We start from the raw sequence: 21,666 nt of genomic DNA on the forward strand, positions 1-21,666 counted from the left end.
GCAATTTTGACAATATTGATTCTGCCTATCCAGGAGCAGGGGACACCCTTCTATTTTCTGATGTCCTCTTCAATCTCCTTGCAGAGTACTGTAGTTTTCTTTGTAGAAGTCTTTCACTTCTTTGGTTAGGTTAATTCCTAGGTATTTCATTTTTCTTAAAGCTATTGTGAATTGTATTATTTTCATAATTTATTTTCTTCCCATTGTTAGTGTATGCAATTATGAATGATTTTTGTATATTGATCTTGTATCCTGGTACATTGCTGAAGTTTATTATTGATTCTAAGAGGCTTTTGGTGGAGTTCTTTGGGTCTCCTATTTAGAGTGTCATGTCATCTACAAATAATAATTTGTGTTCTTTCCTATATGTATCTCTTTTATTTCTCTTGCCTAATTGCTCTGGCTATAATGTTTCAAGTACTGTGTTGAATAGAAGAGGTGACAGTGGACATTCTTGTCTTGCTTTTGATTTTAGGAGGAATATTTGTAGTTTTCACCCACTTAGTATGATGCTGGTTATTTGTTTGTCATATATAGCTTTTATCATACTCAGGTATGGTCCTTCTATACCTGTTTTCTTTCAGGTATAGATGAAAGGGTACCAGATTTTGTAAAAAGTCTTTTCTGCATTTATTATTTTTTTTAACCTTGCTTTAGTTTATATGATGTTACATTTATTGACTTATGTATATTGAACTATCCTTGCATCTCTGGGATAAAATGTACTTGTTGATGATGTATGATATTTTTGATAATGTGCTGCTTTCTATTTGCTAGTATCTTGTTCAGAATTTTTTTTTTTGAATCTATGTTCATTAAGAAGATTGACCTGCAATTTTCTTTTTTAGTTGGTCTTTAATCTGTTTGGGGATCCAGGTGATATGAGCTTCCGCAAATGAGTTTGGTAGCATGCTAACCTTTTCAATTTTTTTTTTCTTTTCTTGGTCTTTTTGAGACAGGGTCTCGCTCTGCAGTTCAGGCTGGCCTTGAGCTCACTTTGTAGCCCAGGCTGGTCTCGAACTCGCAACAATCCTCCTGCCTCAGCCTCCCAAGTGCTGGGATTACAGGTGTAAACCACCACACCTGGCTTTCAATTTCTTAAGAGCTTGAGGAGTATTGATGATATAACCTCCTTAAAGTTTTTTTTTTTTTTTTTTTTTTAAGAATTCAGCAGTGAATTCATCAGGTGCTGGCCTTTTAAAAAGTTGGTAGCTTCTTTATTATTGTGTGTATTTCATAGCTTGTTAAACATGTTTTCTTGGGTTAGTTTGGTAGTTGTATGCGTCTAGGAATCTGTCCATTTTTTTCAAAGTTTATTAATTTTTTGAAGATACTTTTCAAAGTAGTTACTATCTTCTGGATTTCCACAGTGTTTCTTATGACTTCACCTTTTTTATTTCTAATTGCACTGATGTGAGTCTTTTCTTGATTTCTCTTGGTAAGTCTGGGTAGGGGCTTGTCAATTTTATTTATTCTTTCAAAGTGTATAGATTCACATCACCAACATCAGGTAAGTTACATCAAAGAGGGAAAGGGTAGTGATCAGTAGTTGGTTTCAGTGATGACTCACTGACTGGCACATTGTTTTGAAGTGTTGTAGTGTAACTGGAGGGAGGATATATTTTTATTGGTGATATGTGATGAAGGTATGCCTGAGATTTACATCTGAACCTTTTTTTCAAAAAGTACTTCATTTTTAAATATGTGACATCTTTACTTCTGCCAGTTGAGGGATTATCAAGTTGTTAAGAATTTGTGCACTTGATATAACATGCAGTGACAAAATAACCAAATGAGGATGGAGATATTCATCATTAGTGCTGATACTCCCCATCCTGAACCTGTGTTCAGCCCTGGCAGATCTATTGAGTCAAATTAATCAACCTGAAGTACTATTGTTTTTAGATTTATTCTGCCAAGATGTCATGTCAATTAGTTTCTAAGCTTGTTAACTGTGTATCATGGATAGTCAGCCTATGGTTAGGACAATGATCGCTGAAGATCACTAAAATTGTTAAATAGGCGAATGGAACTTACAGGCTGCAATCTGGTAGGAAAACAAATTGCTTTCCTATTATAGTACAAACTGACCTGGTAGAAGGACAAGATATATTATTTCTGGTGGCTTCCAGGGACACTTTTAGTATGAGAGAATAGGTATTAGAAAAGATACATATGGAGGCAGGAGATGAGTCAAATATCTCTCTGAGGCACCAGATTCTCCAATTTGACAAAATAAAAGTATTTCTCTGATGGAAACTACTACAAAGGAGCCCTGAGCAGAGACTTAAGTTAACCAATTGGCTTTTCATGTTTACTTGTGAATCTGTCCAAGATGTAGACTCCTTCTCTAGAGATGGGTGGTGGACTAATAGTAAGTGAACCTCTGTGAGTCACTAATCCCTACTAAGGCCTGTAATGGTGGATGAAGCCAGAAAGCCTCAAAGGGTAAGACAAGATCACAGGCAAGGACACTTGGATCCAACCTTAACTAGATAAAGACTGTAGCCTCAGGGATCTCACTCCTGGGTGGATTAACTTAATACCTTTCTCAGAGAAGTTCTTAAGTGGTTCTACCCTTCTTGAGTACTCCCCTCCCTTCTTCTGATAAATAAATAGGGCCCCCCAGAGAAGGTCACAGTCTTAGCCCTGAGAGAATCTCAAATTCTGTGAGAGGGCTTTGATTCTCCTGGAGCCCTGAAATCATTCCATTAGCCTCTTTTTATTTAGTCTTCACCATACACTCATTCGGGAGATTGCAGATCTGATCAGCATGCAATAAGTAAGGGATACTATTAACCTGGTATTTCTCCTCTGAACTGTTGGGAGGTTTGGGAAGTAAAAATGTGGGGAATTACTGTTAAAACGGATTACAAGGATGATCCCCAGAACTTTTTGCCTATCCATGTGGCTGACTGTGGGAACAGGATTTCACCATTATTACAGCTCAGCAAAATTGCTTGGATTGACACAATATATCTGTATAGAAGAAAAGCAAATTAAGAAAATAAGGAAAATGTTCTATAATGCTAATAAAGCACTGATCAGATATGTAGACATAATTTAAATTGGGAATCTTAAGTTTATTGATAATAAATTGTGCCTTGGTTAACAAAGATCTGAACGGTATTTTTTGCTTGTTACTATTAAGTATGATACTTTTAATTCAGTAAATCAAAAGTAAATCAGAAGTTGGTGAAGGGAGCTTACAGAAATATTTAGTTTTTCATAATAAATGAGTCATTTCAAGATAATTTGCAGCAACAAACAATGTTCACATTTCCTTTTGATAACTGTACTTTCCACAAACATTCCTGAGTGTCTAATAAGGGATTTTTCATATGGTTGAGATGCATTATGAACACAACAGACAAAAATTATATTCTCCAGGATCCTTGCAAGAGAACTCCAGTTGTTGTAATAAAAGACAAAGACTTATGTGATCTACCAAGCAGGAAGAAGAAGGGAACATTTATGAGAAGAGCCCAGCCTTGTTGATATCTTATATGGAAAGTTGGTACAGTGGTTATTGTCTGTGTTCTGTCTTGGGACTTTGTCACCTGGTCTTCCCTTGAATCACTCAGTCACCTGGGTGGTTAATTCAATGTTTGTAGTTATCTGTTCCTGAACTTAACAGCAAATCCAATCACAATCCTAGAAGAGTCTCTTCATAGGGGCAGAAATGGAGATGACTTTAAGTACCTTCTTTAAGAACATGTTGAAATAAAACTTTAAGGATTTACAAAATGAAAACTTGCTTTGTATCATCAAGCAATACAAAAAGAGCCAAGAGTGATATTTGGATTCTCAGGGACTATAGCACTAAGTGGACACATAACACCACCAATTGCCCTGTTATCTGATTCTCTATAGCCTTATCTTCTCCTATTGCAGATGTATTTTCCTGACAAGGCTACTAGCAGCTCTTCAGTCACAATGTCACTAGTCTATGATGTTCCACTTCTAAAGTCCTGGAGGTATTCTTATTTTCCAAATCAGATTCAACCTTTCTGTGCAACATTCAATATCAGGTCAGAAAAACTGGGTATCATGGTTTATATATGATGTATGTACCAGTACCCTTTGCTTAAGAAGGATGTGTTACTAAAAAAACAGAATGTAGGGAATGGGTGAAAAACTGCCACGTTCAATGTCTTTACTAATGATGATTTATATAGGAAGACATTTAAAATCAGTGGGAAAGAAGTGAATTAATTTAATAGTATATGGAACACTGTTCATCCAGAAGAAAAATACAGATTCTTATGTGAAATGACATCAGTGTAGACACTGCATATACAGAGCCCTTTACTTTGTATCTATGGGGAGATTGGGAATGTTTTGCCATACCAGCATGATGACCACAATCTTGGCAGTGTTGGCTGTATCAGCAGCTTTATTACAGTTAGTCTTACAGTTGACACCTAGTGTAGTAACCTAGATGGGACGTGCAGTGCCCGTTTTCCCTCACAATTCACAGCACCAGACAGGGATCCTTTTAATCTGTCTAGCTTCCTAATTGTAATGTCATATAGCTAAGCCACGACAGGAACACAGGGGTCAGTAAGAACAAGACCAGGCTCATTAAATGGAGTACTGGCCAAGCTGAGGACATCCTTGTACCCTGCTCATAGAGAGGAATGACTAGTTTCATACCTGGGTCTACAGAATGGCAAAAAGTTCAAATGGCAGCAACTTCCTAGTCTTTGCAGTGTTCCTAGTCTTAGCTAAATCACTGTGAACCAGCTCTAAGTAAAAGTGAGGGGTCTATTAAGCCAGGTTCAGGCAACTAATTGGGAGACAAATTTCCCTTTTAAGAAACAACTGCTAGGGCTGGGGATATAGCTCAGTGGCACAAGTGCCTACCTGGCAAGCATGAGGTCTTGAGTTTGATTCCCAGTACCGAACAAAAAAGGGAAAAAACCCCCAACTGCTATGATTGCATGCATAGTTGAGATATTATGGTGCTCAGCTGAATTTCTGAGCATACATTTTCATTTCACAAGTTGAAACTCATGCTCATCTCATTAGTTGCTAAGTCCAAAATGAAATGCCAAGATGAAACTGGAATTTTAGGTCAGAGGCTTCTCTCCAGGCCAGAAGTTTTTAGTGAATAAAAACCCCAAAAGTAAGCTAACAGCTGCTTTACTAAAGGAGAGAACCTGATACAGCTTTTTTAGGACATCAAGTCAAACCTCCCATCCCCAGTCCAACAACTGCCTCTTTTGGCCAGAAGTTTTTAGTGAATAAAAGACCCCAAAAGTAAGCTAACAGCTGCTTTACTAAAGGAGAGAACCTGATACAGCTTTTTTAGGACATCAAGTCAAACCTCCCATCCCCAGTCCAACAACTGCCTCTTTTGGCCAGAAGTTTCAATCAATAAAATCAGCAGCCGTAATGTTAAATGCATATACCAATTTATCAAGATGAATACACTAATTTAAAAAATTATCAATTACAGAGATCTAGAGCCCAAAACAGTCATCAGAGTGGTGGGACCACAGAACTATTTTCACACGCAACTCTTTCTGACTAGGAAAATTGCATCTATCACTTATGGGAAATAAAGAATGCACTACATTAACTTTTATTCTTTCAGATGCACAAAGAACCACAGTATATTGCACTGGCCCAAAGGGCCCCATCTATAAATTACATCTATTTTCCTTTTCTACTTTGAACCTTACTGAAACCCCATCTAGGTTCCCCTATCCACAAGAGCAACTGTATTCATTTCAGATGTAAACCTTTGAGTTCTTCTCCTTTTCAGAGTACTCAATTCACTGCTAATGGCTTCCTCTCCCTTCTGATGGGTAATCCTTTCTGCTTAAAGAATCTGTGATTGGGGTATATGAATCAGGAGGTGTGAAAGGAGTGACTTTATATCTTTCATATGAATTCTCTGATGATCTTTGAAGGTCCCTTTGACCCAGAAACCCTTGGATGTCATTGTGCCCTTTGGCAGACTTAGGCTTGGCTTATACGCAATTTCTACCTTTGTGTCAGAGCAATGATTCAACTACATGTAGAAACAACTAGGTCAAAACATGCAAGAGCGTAACAGAACAAAGGTTTAATTTCACCCCACAAAAAATTCAACTGGAAAAAGTGTGGAAAGGGATTTTGCTCCATGTAGTTACTCAGACACCCTGGATTCTTCTTTTACTAAGCCACATTAAAGCACAGTACTCATTGCTGACCTAGAAAGCATATTCATTTTATTCTGAAAGGGTGCTGGTGGTTTCTCAGAGGAATATTTTATTTGTCAGATATGGTTGTACATACAACATAGGCATCCATATGCCAGAAGCCAGACACGTAGCCCCACTTAGGTGAAAGGGAGATTGAGAAATTCAGACTATGTGCCTAGAGGAAAAAATGAAATGGTTAGTGATAACTAGATTAACAGATAACTAAATTCAGTATGAGTTCATTCAGGACTTCCCATACTCCTTTGAAACAAAAAACTGTGAATTCTGTATCACATTTGCCTTTTGGACAAAATTCTCTCTACATTCACACACAGTCTCTCTCTTGTGTGAATTCTCTTTCAATTCAAGGGTAGCCCTCTGGGTCTACTTATGTGGTGGTCTTTTTATCAGATTTCCCATAGTTATTATATGAATAAGGTTTCTCCCTCCCTCAATTGTGTGGTGTAACTTTCCATATTCATTTCACTCAAAGATTTCTCTCCACTATGATTTCTTTGATGTATTTTGAGGTTTGATTTCTGGCCAAAAGTTTTCCCACACTGACAACACTGATAAGGTTTTTCCCCTGTATGAATTCTGTGGTGATCTCTAAGGATTGCCTTCCGAACAAAATTTTTCCCACATTCATTACATTTAAATGGTTTCTCCCCAGTGTGAGTTCTCTGATGCACTCTGAGAGTTGATGTCCGGGCAAAAGTTCTCCCACACTCATCACATTTAAATGGTTTCTCTCCTGTGTGAATTTTCTGATGTTGCCTAAGATGATCTTTTCTCCAGAAGGATTTCTGACATTCATTACACTGATAAGTTTTCTGACCAGTATGAGTTCTTTGATGTATTCTGAGGTTTGACTTCTGGCCAAATGTTTTTCCACATTCGCTACACTGAAAAGATTTCTCTCCTGTGTGAATTCTATGATGATCTGTGAGAGTTGATTTCTGAACGAAAGTTTTCCCACACTTACTACATTTAAAGGGTTTCTCTCCTGTGTGGATTCTCTGATGTCCCCTAAGGGTAGACTTCTGGACAAATGTTTTCCCACATTCATTACACTTGTATGGCTTCTCTGCTGTGTGTATTCTTTGATGAGTAGAGAGGTGTGACTTCTGGGAGAAAGTCTTTCCACAGTCATTACAGGGAAATGGCTTCTCTCCTGTGTGAGTTCTCTGATGTTGAATAAGATGACCTTTCTGACAGAAGCACTTCCCACATTCATTACATTTATAGGGTTTTATCACAGAGTAAGTTCTCTGGTATATTTTGCAAGTTGATGTCTGATAGGACTTCTTAATTTCATGAAGTTCAGAGGATTTATCCTTAGTTGGTGTTCTGTCATTACATACCAGTGGATTCCCTCCTTCAACAGTTCTCTGAGAGTGACTAAGGTATAACTGCCTGCTAAAATTATTTCTATGTGCGCTACATTCACAATGTTTCACAGCCACATTACACTTATTGTATTCCTCCAGGGCTGACTTCTCAAAAGCGTTTCTATATTGGTGAAGATGAGAGCATTTTTCCCCTGTGTTGATTATTCTCTGGTAAAAGAGAGCTGTCTTGTCATGGTTTTTCCTACATTCAACATCCATATGAGATTTTTCAACTGTGTAAAAACTCTTATGTGTGACACAGTCAACCTCTTCATTGAAGCCTTTTAGAATTTCATTGCCATGGAAATCTTGCTCTAACATTTGAAACTTCTGAAGTTCAGGAAGATTTTTCTTACTACCCAGGGTTTTCATGTTTTTATTGTATTTACAGAAGTTCTTTCCAGATTGAGTTTTGTCATACTTAATTTTGAAAGGCAAATTCTCAAAGAAATTATGGCAATTTGCTTTCTTTGTTGAATAAGTCATATTATTATTAATAAATTCAGAAATGTCTGGCAAGTTTCTTCCCTGTGAGTCACATTTGTAGGAAATATTCGTTGAACAAACTGAAGCAGTGCACAAATTAAATGGTTTTCCTAAAACATGCTCGTCCTTGCTAATTAATGTTTTATCATTGATGGATATTACTTCCTGAAAATGTTTGGCTTTTCTTTTCTTTTTCTTCTTGATCAAGTACTCATATTTGTAACCTCCCAAAACTGAAAAATAGAAAACATATTATGAATGTCATACCTTTTATGGGTAGGAGATACATGCATACAACTGGTGTTGTATTCTATTCTTTGATTTCTCAAAACCAAATAATTTAAATGTGTATATGAAGACATATGCATGTAACTCTTCTCTTACAAATAATATTAATACAATGCACATGGAAGAAGAAACTGGTAATGAACGCACACTTATGTATTCTGGTAATGAATGTTGTTTAACATGTAATAAACATGATTTTCCTGGGGGAGAAAGTGGGTACATATTGGAAAGAAAAGGAAATAGAAATTAGTCTTATAAAAGTTTATTTCAGGGGCTGGGGATTTAGCTCAGCGGCAAAAGCGCCTGCCTGGCAAGCGCAAGGTCATGAGTTCGGTTCCCGGTACTGGAGAAAAACCAAGAAAAAAAAAAAAAAGTTTATTTCAGGCACCAGGGATGTGGAGATATGATAAACATAACAAAGACTACATACTTTATAATTACAAGATAAATTGAAAGGTAATATTAATAAAATGGGCTCAATATAAAAAAGATTTGGTTTAGGAAGTAAATTACAGTCTAGGTCCTGACTAACTATCTCCATTTTTCCAGCTTGATAGCCCTCATTTCCATCAACTCTTCAGTAGCAAATGTGTAACAAATAAGTACTATACAAACTGAGGAAAAGAAAATTCAATCTTGAAATCACATTTCAGTTCCATTTTGGCTATCATCTTTTATTTATTCTGTCAGAACTAAACAATAAGTGAATCTGACCAGACCATTCTACATATCCACATTTCAATGTGACATAAGGAGTGCAGTTTTAATTGTGGTATCATGGAAGGTCTTACTGTAAATATGACATTCAAGAAAGGCCTAAATTACTTACATATTCTAAATGCCCATCCTTGATAATTTATATTGAAAATATAACTTGTCACTTATATTTTTACCTCTTAACCATTTATGTGGGAAATTATATGTACATGTACACATAAATGTGTACAAACTCATATGTGTGACTTTTATGAGCAAATTAATAGCACTTGTTTACTTCTGGTGGGGAGTCAAACTCCAGGCCTTATGTGTGCAAGACAAGTGTTCTACACTAAGCTACATTCTCAGCCTCAACGTAAGAGGATTGTGTGAATACTCATGGAATTACAAACCATGTTAAGAAAGAGAACACAAATGACTGTACAAAAATTGCAGTATTTCTTGCCCAACAATTTCATGTTTGTATTTTATCACTACCCTAATTGTCATGCAATCATTTCTTTCATATGGTTTTACTAGTAATGTATGAATGCCTAAAAACCTACTTGAGTTTTGCCTGTTTATGACTTTTACATTAATTTAACCATTAGTGTATATCTATATTTTTTGCTTAATATTATGTAATTGTACAAAATTTTATGTGGCTCTATCATTTTCCCTTAAAGAATACAAAAATCCATTTTACTGCTGATTACATTAATGTCTGGCAAATATAAAGAATTTATTCATTAATATTGTTATGGATTCCAGAGAATGTAATTATAGATTTTGAAGGGTATATAATTAGGAAAGATCTTGCCTTGTTACAAGAATAACTGGATAAATCTCCCTCACTTCAGAGGTTTCACAAGTGCCATCTTCTGAAACACTGTCATAATTCTCTAAACCCTGAATTCTGCCCTGAATTTCTTGCAACTCCACCTCCTATAGAACCACTGACCCCAATCTCTGATGTCTAGCAATAGAGCTCTTAAATGAGCACTTCTTGCTCATGTAGCCTGCTCATAGTGCATTGACAAAACAACTGTCAGTGATTTTATTCCATGGATTCTTCATCCAAGCCATGACCTCTTGCAGGCTGGGTTTCACAAAGTTTCCATGTTGTTTTATCTCCATTGTATTTTCAATGTAGTCATTAATTTCCATGTGCATATGGAATGGCAAGTTCATTGCAATATCAACAGTCTGGAGACAGGCAGTTATTCCTGTGGGAATCATTATTTGATCTATTCTTCTATCTGTAAGGAACTTTTTCATGTCTTTAGGGTGGTGAGTGCTGGCTGAATCCCAGACTTGCAGACCTCTTTGGCCACCTTGAAAAGCAAATGGCAGTATTAAATCAGCCCAGTTCCTGGTAACTGTGTGCACCAGGGTTTTTGGTTTCAAGAACAGAAATGCCTAAAACATGTTCAATCTTATCTTTCTTGCCCTTAGTGATGATTAGAGATGGGGCTTTCCATTCACATAAATTGCCAAAATGTAGGTAACACATGTACTTTCATAACCAGTGGAGGGAACACAGATTGACAAGCTGCCCTCTGATCCATTGTCATTTGAGAGCTGTGACCCATAAACACTACAGTCTCATCCATAACACTCATACTAGAAAGTTAGTATTTAAAGAAGTCAATGCCATCAATAAAGGACTTGACTGCAAGTGCATGTTTAGTAACTCCAGTGTCTTCTAGCTTGAACAGTGCTATTGATCTCAGAGACAGATCGTACTGCTGAAGGAAGCCATCCAGCCAGTGCTGTGATGCTTTGAATTCATCTGGGGATATTTCTAGTTGTGGTGCCACTGCAAGGGCAAATGCTTGAATATCAGCCTTGCACACAACCAGAGACTTTGCTTTCTTCTCAGTGGTCCCTTCACAGATGATTCTTCCAGCTAAGAAATAATGGTTGCCGACCTGATCCACACTTGTGTTTCTTAGTGTTTCCATGTCCACCACTCAGTGAGGTTATCATACTCCTGAGTGCCACTTCCAGACAACTTGGAGATCCAACTTCTCTTTACAGAAAGCTGTAAGATTCTTGCCTCAGGTGTCCTCTGCAATGCCTTTCTTGTATTTGACAGAACAGCTTTTTCTTTTTGCACTCATCTTGTTTGGGAGTCAAAATATTATTCCCTTTAAAACTACCATTAAATCAAGTATTAATTGAAGCCTTATGAGACAGCAGTGGCAATAAAAATGATGACAATTAAGAATGATGGTCCACATTAAAGTGATGAAAAATTACAGGTATCAAATTTCAGAAAAACCTTTATTTCACACAAGTGTGTTAAGTACATTCATTACAACACACAATGTATTGAATTATGAAAATTCAAGTTAGACACAACCATGTCCACTTGTTGTCAACTACACACATTACTCTTGAGTTATGCCTGTACTATGGTTGGTCATTCAGCAAATAAGTTTTGAGTTTGTCTGCTTATATAGACATATGCTTGGCTATTTTCAAATACTTATAATTTATATTATCTAAATTATCTAATTTATATTATCTAAATTATATTAACATTTTTATTATAAGTATTAATGTCAATATTATATTTAGCAATATCCTAATATTATTTTATAATTCAATGAGTACATCATTGTTCCAATATACATACTGAATGCATCTGTCTAGGTGACCATCTTAACTGGGGATTATTCTGGGGGTAAGGGGTTATATTAAGAGCATCTTAAAAAATCATGCTACGGCTTATTTTCAAGTTAGGTCTTATTTTGGGGAAAATACTAATGTATGTTTTGGGGAGTATTAATATATGAATCCCTAAAAATACAGTTTGAGTTTTGCCTGTTTATGACCTTTACATAAATGTAACCATTAATATGTATCTATATTTTTTGCTTATTATTATGTTTATAATTGTAAAAAAATTTATGCGGCTGTATCATCCTCCCTTAAAGAATACAACTTTCCATTTTACTGCTGATTAATGTCTGGCAAATATAAAGAATTTACTAATTAATATGGTTATGGATTGCAGAGAATATAATTACAGATTTTGAAGGGTATATAGTTAGGAAAGGTCTTGCCTCATTACAAGAATAACTGGATAAATTCCTCATTTCACAGAGGTTTCACACATTTAACTTCCAGTCAGTGGACATGGATATCCAATAACCCAAATCCTCTTTAGGACTTGGCATTGCCAATTGTTCACATTAACTTCATATCATACCTATAATTTTACTTTATATTTCACTTCAAATTTTATTTTGCATTCTATGAACACTAATGTGACTGAACATGTTTTCAGGTTTACTGGCCTTTTAGAAAGTTCCTGTTCAAAATGTTCTGCCCATTTTTCAGTGAGGTTGTCTGTCTTTTCCTACACTGACATATGGAAATTCCTTACCTTTTCAGGAAGTTTACCCTTTCTAGGTTACCTGTACTATGTACCTATTTTCTACTCTATGGCTTTTCATTATTTTAAATATTACCTCATAAACAAAATTTAAATTTTTAATGGAATCATGTTTGTTAATCATTTCCATTTGACTGGTATTTCTGTAGCTTTCATTTTTTCAAAAACATCTTGCAATTCAAAAGTTTTAACCGCTAAACTGATCATTTTGAGTCTGTTCCTGCACAGTTCTGCTACTGCTCAGCAACTCACCTGGGTGATTCTGATTTGAGAGTGCCTCACCTGAGAACCAAGATGCTTCTTCTTGCTGTAACTTGCAGATCACCTCTGGTCTGAAAATGCAGTGTCCTGATAAGAGAACAGGTGAGTATGGGAGTGGCTGAAGCTGGAGATAGATTACACATACAGAATGCTCAAGATTAGCCACATGAACAAGCTATTCCAGCCCTGAGAACATGGACAGCCCGAGGTAATCCAAGCAAACAAGCTGCCAGGCAGAAGGGTGTCATATAACATCAGTTGCTTAGTGTACAAATAAATGTGCTGTGGTCACTCAGCAGGTCTTTTTTCTCCCATCAGGATGGCAGGCTTCACCTGACCTCAGCTTTCTGCATTCTGACTCTTGTCTTTATTTCTTCATCTTCCACTTCCCTTCACCCCCAAAATTTCAAGAGCTATGCTGGACATGGCAGGTGAGCCCATAGGCCACACATATGAGCTTTGATCTCCAAGTAGAAGAAGACACAGCCTCAGGAGCAGCACCATGAATGTATACACACTTTAATTCATTACGGGGAGCTATAGTCCTCATAAGGGTTTACTTTACACCTCTGAATGAAAAGCCTAAGTAATGTGAAACTTTGTAACTGTTCACAAGCATAAGCATAAGCATATACAAAGGGGAAGCCTACTCTATGGACTTGCCAGGGTAAATGAGGTTCTTATTCTCACCCACAGAGATGAGATGGCCGTAGATCTCCAGCATCACATCTCTGTACAAGGTCCTCTGGGCAGGGCCCATGTGCTGCCACTCCTCCTGACTGAGCTCCACAGTCACGTCCTCCAATGACACCAACACCTGTAACACACACATCTGTCAATCCAAACGGTTGACAATTACAAATGGACATAGGAAACACTCATGAAAACATTCTTATTATATTTGCTACAAAGAATTTAAAACAAATGAATATAAAGTCCATTTTGGATATAGTATCTTATACTTTGCAGGTGCTTGCATATTAACAACATTTATAACAATTGGTATACATTTATGAGCTATATACATGAACTATCAATAGACATATTAGTAACACCTTGGTTTTTAAATTCTTATTTTTGTAGCCAAAGCATATATGTATCAACTTTGTACAATTTTTTTTTTTTTTCTGTTAAGCAGACTACAATAGACATACTTGGCAAATAATGGCTTGACTTGCCACCTTGGAACACAAAGTCACTTTGCATTGTCCATGGGTTTTTTTTTTTAGTGGGATGCAAGAAGCAAGACTGGGGATTGACGCATGGGGCTTCAAAGTGAGCTATATCCCAGCTTTTTTTTTTTTTTTTGAGACAGGGTCTTATTAAATTGCCCATGCTGACTGGACTTAGTGATCTTCCTGCCTCAGCCTCCATGTCTATGGATTTTGTGTATTGAGAGAGCAGCACTGAGAAGTACCATCAGAGACCTGCTGGTGGTCAAATTGGACATATTTACTACACAACCAATTACAAAAGAAACCTGTTAACCTCTGTGTAAACAATCCAATTTAAGACTGAAACATAAAAATAAAACATTTTATCAAATAACACATAACATACGAATAACAAATAAAACACATTTTATAAACAAGGATATATGTAAAATGAAAAGGAAGGAATTTATACAAAACTTGAGTTACCTGACATGAACATTTCCAGCTAAGGTTGAACAAAGTGATGTTCTACCTTTTTATTTTAGCACTGATATATAAACAAGTGCTCTTTTCTTGTTTTATTTACTGCCCTGCTTTTTTCTTTTTTTTTTGCATTTTTATGCTTTCAATAATTTTCATTTTTAAATGGGCTCCATATGTCATACTGACTGAAGTGCTGTGTTGTATTCTTTAGTGTATGAAGGATGTTACACACCTCATGGAGACAACACTGGAGCTTTGCTCAGACATTACTTACTTGTGGCATCACCAGCCATTTGTTCACGGCTTTGGAATCAATAATAATATTAATTAAGGTGTTTTAAATAGAAGTATACAGAAGACAGGACTGCATAGTGGCTGGGTGGTGAAAATGGGAGCAGACAGTCATAAGAACTTAATCCTACAAGTACCCTCCGAGCAACTCTTATTTCCCAAGTCAGCATTTGTAGTGACTTTATAGAACATCACTACTAAATAATGACTTTGCCTGTATATTAACAAATATGACTGCAATGAGACAGATCCACAATTATAATTAGGGATTTTAATATGACTCCCCCAGGGACATATAGACAGTACATTGAAAAAACCAGTAGTGTAGATACAGAACAGAAGCCAGTAAATTACAGCCAAAAGGTCAAATCTAGTCCACAACCTCCATGTTTTGTTTTTTTATAAATGAAGAAAACCACCATCACCACTGTTTTTTTGTAAATAAAATTTGAGTGGGATATGGTTATGTTCATTTATATACTGTCTGTGGCTGCCAGAGCACTGCACTGCAGAGTTTAGGAGTTGCAACAGGAATCCTTGTGGGCCACAAAGTTTACTGTGTGACAGAAAAAGTTTGACAGAGAAGATTTAGATCACACAAACAACTTGGCTGACATATACACAATAATCTCTACATAATATAATTTGCTAGTATATTTTGCTTATTTAAAATACTAAAACAGCAGAAAAGTATCTCAACAAAATAGGAAAAAATTAGTCATATGAGATGGATAAGGATCTTAGAGATATGGAGAGCTGAGCTGCAAAGAACAACATTAACATCTTTAGAGCTCTGGTTCTTACTTTGAGCATCACTTCCTGGCTCTAGTGCTGATCCCTTAGCCTGCTGGTACAGATCCTTCGTCCCACTGGCATAGACTTTCTAGCTTCCACCACTGACCTTGGGGCCTTCCCAGCACAGGTCCTTGAAAGAGGCTTGCATGAGACATTGTCATGGGCTCTTGGCCTCCAGTTGGACTAGTAGGGGGCATTGTTATAAGGGCTTCAGGTCTTCAGCTGGACTCATGCAGGACACTGCTGTGGGAGCCAGGCCCTCAGCTGGATTCTTTGGGTCTTTAGTGTGTGGACAGATTTCCTGCACTCTTTTGAACTTGACTCTTCAGGTGACTATAATAAAATAGTCACATTGCTGGGAATGTAGCTTAGTGGCACAGGGCCTGCCTGGGAAGCATGAGGCCCTGAGTTTGATTCCCAGTCCAAAAAAAAAAAATCCTATAAATTATGTGTCTTGTATTGTTTTCCTTGAAAACTCTGACTACAACACATGAGTTGAGCAGCTTTGCTCTGCTCAGTCCTTCTACCATGATATTGCTACCTTAGAGCCAGCAAACCATAGACAGAAACCTCTGCAACAGTGAGCTAAAATAAACCATTTTCTCATAAGTTGTGTATGTCAAACATTTTATCCCAGCAACAAAAAGCTGACTGAAACAGATCACAAAGAGTTCCCTCCTTATGATGGTTCAACTTATCAAGTTTTGATTTCACAATGGATGGGAAAGTTATATACTATATCCCATTATATACTACAAGATGAATGAATCTTGAAGATTGTATGCTGATGGAAAGACACTGTTACAAAACACACATTATTTCATTTATTGGAAATGTCCAGAAGAGACAAATGTATAAAGACAGAATGCAGTTTAGTTTAGTGCTGGGGTCAGGGAATAATTGGTAAAGATACAGAGTATCTTTCTGAAGTTATAAGAATGATCTTGGCAATGATTACATACCTCTATGAATACACTGAAAATTACTGAACTGTATACTTCAAATGTATGAACTATATGGTCATATGAATTCCTCTACAAAAAAATGTTTTGTTTTGTTTTTTTTTTTTTTAAAAAAAGGACACTGGAAGAAATAGGATTATTTGGCTTTTCTATATCCTACTAAAGAATTTAATTCATAAGTAAAAACCAGCCAGGAGAATAAACCAAGGCCAGATTACTTAATAGGTATATTTCTCCAAATACAGAAAGAAGAAATAACAGTAATCTTCAAATATTTCTGAGACAAGAAAATAAATAACGACTTTAACTAAGTTTATGAGAGTATAAAGTTGGTGTCAAAACTATATGAGACATTCCATCAAAGAAAAAGTGCAGGACAGTCTCTCCCCATTAATGTAGACATAAAATATTAATTGGAGCACAACCAACTGAATCCAGAGAAGTATTAAAGGGATAATACAGCATGGCCAGGCGTAAGTCCATCAACAGAAACCAGCTGGATGATTCTCATCCATCCCTTATAAAACCCATGATACGAAAGCATGTCAAGAAATAACTCACTTGAGATATGTTCATTTTCTGCTGCTCACGGAAGAGTGAGGAGGACTGAGAAGGATAAGCTGAGGACAAAGAAAGAATCATGAAAGGTGTGCACAGCCTCTATGCCTAATATTTCACCCCATCACTGGCGGAAGAAGCCCCTAAGGAGAAATGTTCCTGATCCTTGAGAAGGGGTCACATTCCAAATATGTGCAGCTGTAATATGATCACAAAGCCATAATCTTATGGGACTGTAAGTATTTTTGTATTAATTTTTTAAAATGTTTCTAAAAAAACTCTAAAAATTTATATTAATACTCTATTATTCACATGCATGGAAAAATCAACAGAAAATTTTAAAAAGGAGTTTATAGGCAGAATCTAAGCTTTTAATATCTTGGGGAGGTTTTTCAAGTGCACATTTGACAAGACTGTTATGGGACTCACTGTAGGAGAAACAGGACTGCTCTGCTATTAGGTCTGTCTTAGGAGACCTTGGGCAAATCATTATCTCATGTGCTGCACCTTTTTTAAGGTTTCCAAAGAGTCAGAAGTAAAATCCTTTCTTGTATTACCATTTTGTGATTCTATATGCTCAGCTTAGAGGTTACTTCAGTGTATCTCTAAGGCTTTATTATGGACACAGATCTGAAAAGTGTAAGGGAAGAAAGAAGAAAAAGGGGCTACATAAGGAGGACTGGTGAGGAAATGCCCTCCTTCGGATGGTTATGCCTTCCTTGGAGACCCTGAAGAAATGACTGCCAAGAAAGTGGCTCTTTCTGCCTGACAGCCACCCACTCCTCTCCACCACAGCTCACCTCCTTCCGCAGGCTGGGCTGCACTGCTCACTGTTACACAGGCTGTGATGGCTTCTGGATGTGGAGACATCATCAACTCTGGCTCTCCCTAGGCTGGCGGATTACCAACTGCTTCTCTTGGGGCAAATCAGGACCCAGTCCCATCTGGTTCCCTGCTCCTTTCTGGGCTCTTCTGCATCTGTTCCAGAGCTCGGGAGCAGGGGCCTCTCTCACAGCCTCTTGTTCCAGGTGGGACTCGTCTTCCCTCTTAAGCTGCTGCTTTCAGCCACACCAGAGCTGCTGCGCTCCAGAGCAGCTGGGACTCAGGCCTGGGAACAAATTCATTTTAGCTGAAACGTTGGAGAGCAAGGTCTCTACCCTGGCGCTAATGATATGTGGAGTCGCATGTTTGTTTAGTGTGGGGAGTTTCCTGTGTACTGTGGGATCTGTAGGAGCATTAGTGAGCAACCCATAGATGCTACCCGCTCCTCCGAGTTACGACAATGGTCACAGACACTTCCAAAGTTCTTTTGGAGCCTGCTCACCCTGACTGAGAACCACTGATAACGGGCCTGAAACCTGATTCTGTTAGCACTCATTACCAGAGCTTGCTGGCCACTACTGAGTGGAAATGTGGCTGGTGCCACAACTTGAAATAACATTTGGATAAACTGGGAAAACACAGCACGTTCTCTAAGGTGCTTCTGTAACTTCTTACTTTTCACCCAGTTCCTACAACATTGAACGTTACATTTGAGTCCTTTCTGTTTCTACGGGACGGCAGTGCTCGAGAGCATCAGATGGTGTCTTCCCAAGACACAGCCTGGACGGCGCAGAGGCGCCAGGAGCCTCTGACCCCAGGGCCTGGAGGCATCAGTCCCGCCGCCACAGAGAGATTCTGTGCACTCTGACTTCACAACCTTCCTCCTGGGGACGTGGGCACAAGTCCCCCAGCTCGTGTGAAGGCTGCGGGGACAGCTTAGGCGGGCAGCATCGTACAAACTGCCTGACTGGGGCGGTGAAGCACATCTGCACCTGTATCTTGGGTCCCTTTGTGACTCTGAGTCTAGCGTTTTAACCCTCATTCTTGTTTTGTAACCACACAGGTGTCACTATTAATAGGGTGGTTGTGAGGATTAAACACCAGCGAAAAGAAAAAGCGTCGTCCTAGTGTGAGAGGAACCAACGTTTACAGGCTCGTAAATAGCACTCGCCTAAGTGTTGTCCAGGGGACGTGCTCCTCGCTCAACCACACCCTGACGCACAAGCCCTTTTTCGGATGAGAAACCCGAGTCACTGCAAGTGACAGGGCTCCTCCTCGGGCCTCCTGGGACCTGCTGGCAGGTTCCCGATCAGTAAATTACTAACACATCCTCTGGCGGCCTGCCCCGGTCATCCACGGTCTCAGGGTTCAGCGGCATTCTGCTCTGGCACCCGAGTGGGACTCGGCACCCCGCCCCTGCGCCCGGACCACCCCGCCCAACTTTTGTGTGTGCCCACACAGGCACATTCCTAGCAGAGGAACAGCTCGGTCGCCCTCACTTACCTCAGCCCGGGATGTGGGGTCCTCGGGACCTAGGAGAACGCAGGCGCAGATAACGTGGTTGGTCGGGCTCAATGCGCAAGCGCGGAGCGATGAGGCTACCCGTGCCCAGCATGCTGCAGTGCGACCGCTACCGGGACTACATTTCCCACAAGGCTTTGCGCGTACGTCTTTTTTTTCGTTTCGTTTTGTTTATTCATTTTCATTTTCGTTTTCTAAAATTTCGCTTTGGTGTTTGTAGGGAGAAACTGTTAACAGCCAGTCTTGTTACTTTAAATCAGGTTCTGCTAGAGCCTCTGAAGTTATGTATCAGACCTTTTGGACTAACATAACAAGCGGTGTGTAATATTTGATTGGATTCTGGTTGCAGAAAACAAACTGCAGCCTATATTTGAGAACAACTGGGGAAACTTGTACATGAACAGGATATTAAAAATATTAAGGAAGTTACCCTGAGTTGTGATTCCATCGGGATGATGTAGATAATTTCATTCATCTTTTTAGAGGTGCATGTTAAAGTGTTTCAGGTTATATTATAAGTTTGTTCCTTTAAAAGCAAATAGAAAAGGGCTGGGGATTTAGCTCAGTGGCACAGCGCCTGCCTGGCAAGCGCAAAGTCATAAGTTCAACTCCCAGTACCGGAAAAAAAAAAAAAAGAAAAATCACGCAATATTGAAACTTTTTACGACTAGAGCCTAGGGTGAGTGTAGTGGTAAAATGCATGATTAGTATGCCTGAAGCCCTGGTTTCGACCTCTTGAACCCCCCCCCTCACACACACACATTCTACCTCTAGAATGTAAGTATTCTTATTTTGCTCTTTTCTACTTTTTATTCGTATTAAGAAAATGTATTAATATTTGGAATATCATTTCAGAGTGTGCCTTTCAGATCTACCAGGAGAAAACATACATATACAGTTCTTGTGACTAAAGTTGTAAAATGTAAAAAATCCTAGAAAATGTAGTTCATTATTGTCATACAGAAATAGTAAGTGTGATGCTGCTGCTAGTCCTAGAACTCTGGGAAGCTGAAGTAGGAGGATCACAAGTTTGAGCTGAGGCTGGACAACCTAGTTACTTAGCAAGACCATGCCTCAAAATGAAAAATAAAAAGGGGCTAGAGGTGTGTTTCTCTCAAGAGAAAACTGCATTCCCATGTTCATACAGCACTATTCACAACAGCAACAATGTGGAAACAACCTAAGCATTTGTTGATGGATGGATGCAGAAAATGTAGTGCATATATACAGGTTATTATCCGGCCTTAATAAAGGAGATCCTTTCATTTGCCACAACACAGATTAACTTGGAGAACACTAAGGTAAGTGAAAAAAGCCAACATATAATGAAAAATATTGTATGATTTCACTTATGTGTGTAATTGAAATAAGTAAACTATATGGAAATAGAGAATTAAACAGTGGGTTACTAAGGGTGGGGAGAGGTGGTCAAAGGACACAAACATGGAGTTATGCTGGATGAATAAATCAAGAGATCTGTCCCAGTCCGCGGGTACAGTCAAGGTGAACCCTAGAGGGGAAGTGGGGATTATAAAGGGACAAGAGACACGAAGAATGGAGACAAGACAGTGCTCTGATCAAGTCTCGTTTATTAGCGGGAAGTGCCATGCTTATATACCGCATGGAGAAATGCGGAAGTTCTAAGGTGGGAATAACCAAGTAACCCGACAAAGGCGGGAGTAACTAGGTAACGGTGGGCAGTCCTAGTTCTTGAGGCGGGAGTAGCTAGGCAACGGTAGGCAGTCCTTACTTAAAGGGAAAGGCGCATAAGACGGCTACTAATACACAATGGAGGTCAGTCACGGTCTCCTACAGAGATCTACTTGTACAACAGGACTAAATCAATGTTATGGTTTGTGTGTAGATGTCCCCCCAAAGCCTTATGAAGTTTTAGATGGGGCTTTTTTTGGATGTAACTGAATCTAGAGTTTGTGACTGATTCATGGTTCAATGCTAGGATTACGTGTGTTGGGATTAAGGGTGGGTGACTGCTGGATCAGTCCACTGATTGGATTGGCACAGCCCTAATCCAGGTAGACTGGATACAGTACAAGGCACAGAAGGAGGCTTCTTCCTCTTTTTTCTTGTTGCTTTTGCTGTTTTCCTCTGCTGTAACTGTTACCCCTCTGCCATGTGCCACCCTTCCTTGGAGCCAGCCAATTATGGACTGAAACCTCTACAAATTGTGAGCTAAATAAACCTTTTCTCCTTTGGGTGTTGGGTATTTTGTCTCAGCAAAGACAGAAAAGTAACTAAAATAGTCAATAATATTGTATTTGATTTTTTTTTCCAGTAGCAGGAATCGAACTCATGACCTCACCCTTACCAGGCAGGTGCTGTGCCACTGAGCTAAATCCTCAGCCT

The 21,666-nt window shown here is 38.5% G+C and overlaps 1 protein-coding gene across 2 annotated transcripts in view; it reads right to left on the reverse strand.

The window, feature by feature from the left end:
* Positions 1 to 6,058: 6,058 nt before the first annotated feature.
* The window catches only part of LOC102013097 (zinc finger protein 782), an 86,574-nt gene continuing 70,966 nt past the window's right edge, over positions 6,059 to 21,666 (reverse strand). Inside the window, exons 1-6 of one of the 2 annotated variants that reach the window (XM_005384706.2) lie at positions 19,285 to 19,391; positions 17,760 to 18,067; positions 16,963 to 17,021; positions 13,407 to 13,533; positions 12,708 to 12,803; positions 6,059 to 8,301 (exon numbers count right to left, since the gene is read on the reverse strand). In XM_005384706.2, the coding sequence (XP_005384763.1) occupies positions 6,617 to 8,301; positions 12,708 to 12,803; positions 13,407 to 13,533; positions 16,963 to 17,021; positions 17,760 to 17,832 (2,040 nt within the window). In that variant the 5' untranslated portion in view covers positions 17,833 to 18,067; positions 19,285 to 19,391 and the 3' untranslated portion in view covers positions 6,059 to 6,616. Of the gene's footprint in view, positions 8,302 to 12,707; positions 12,804 to 13,406; positions 13,534 to 16,962; positions 17,022 to 17,759; positions 18,068 to 19,284; positions 19,392 to 21,666 lie in introns of those variants that run through there. The other variant, XM_013514002.1, reaches the window with a different exon arrangement.

Source organism: Chinchilla lanigera, unplaced genomic scaffold (genome assembly GCF_000276665.1).
Source record: "Chinchilla lanigera isolate Chin_1 unplaced genomic scaffold, ChiLan1.0 scaffold00021, whole genome shotgun sequence".
Taxonomy (NCBI): Eukaryota; Metazoa; Chordata; class Mammalia; order Rodentia; family Chinchillidae; genus Chinchilla; species Chinchilla lanigera.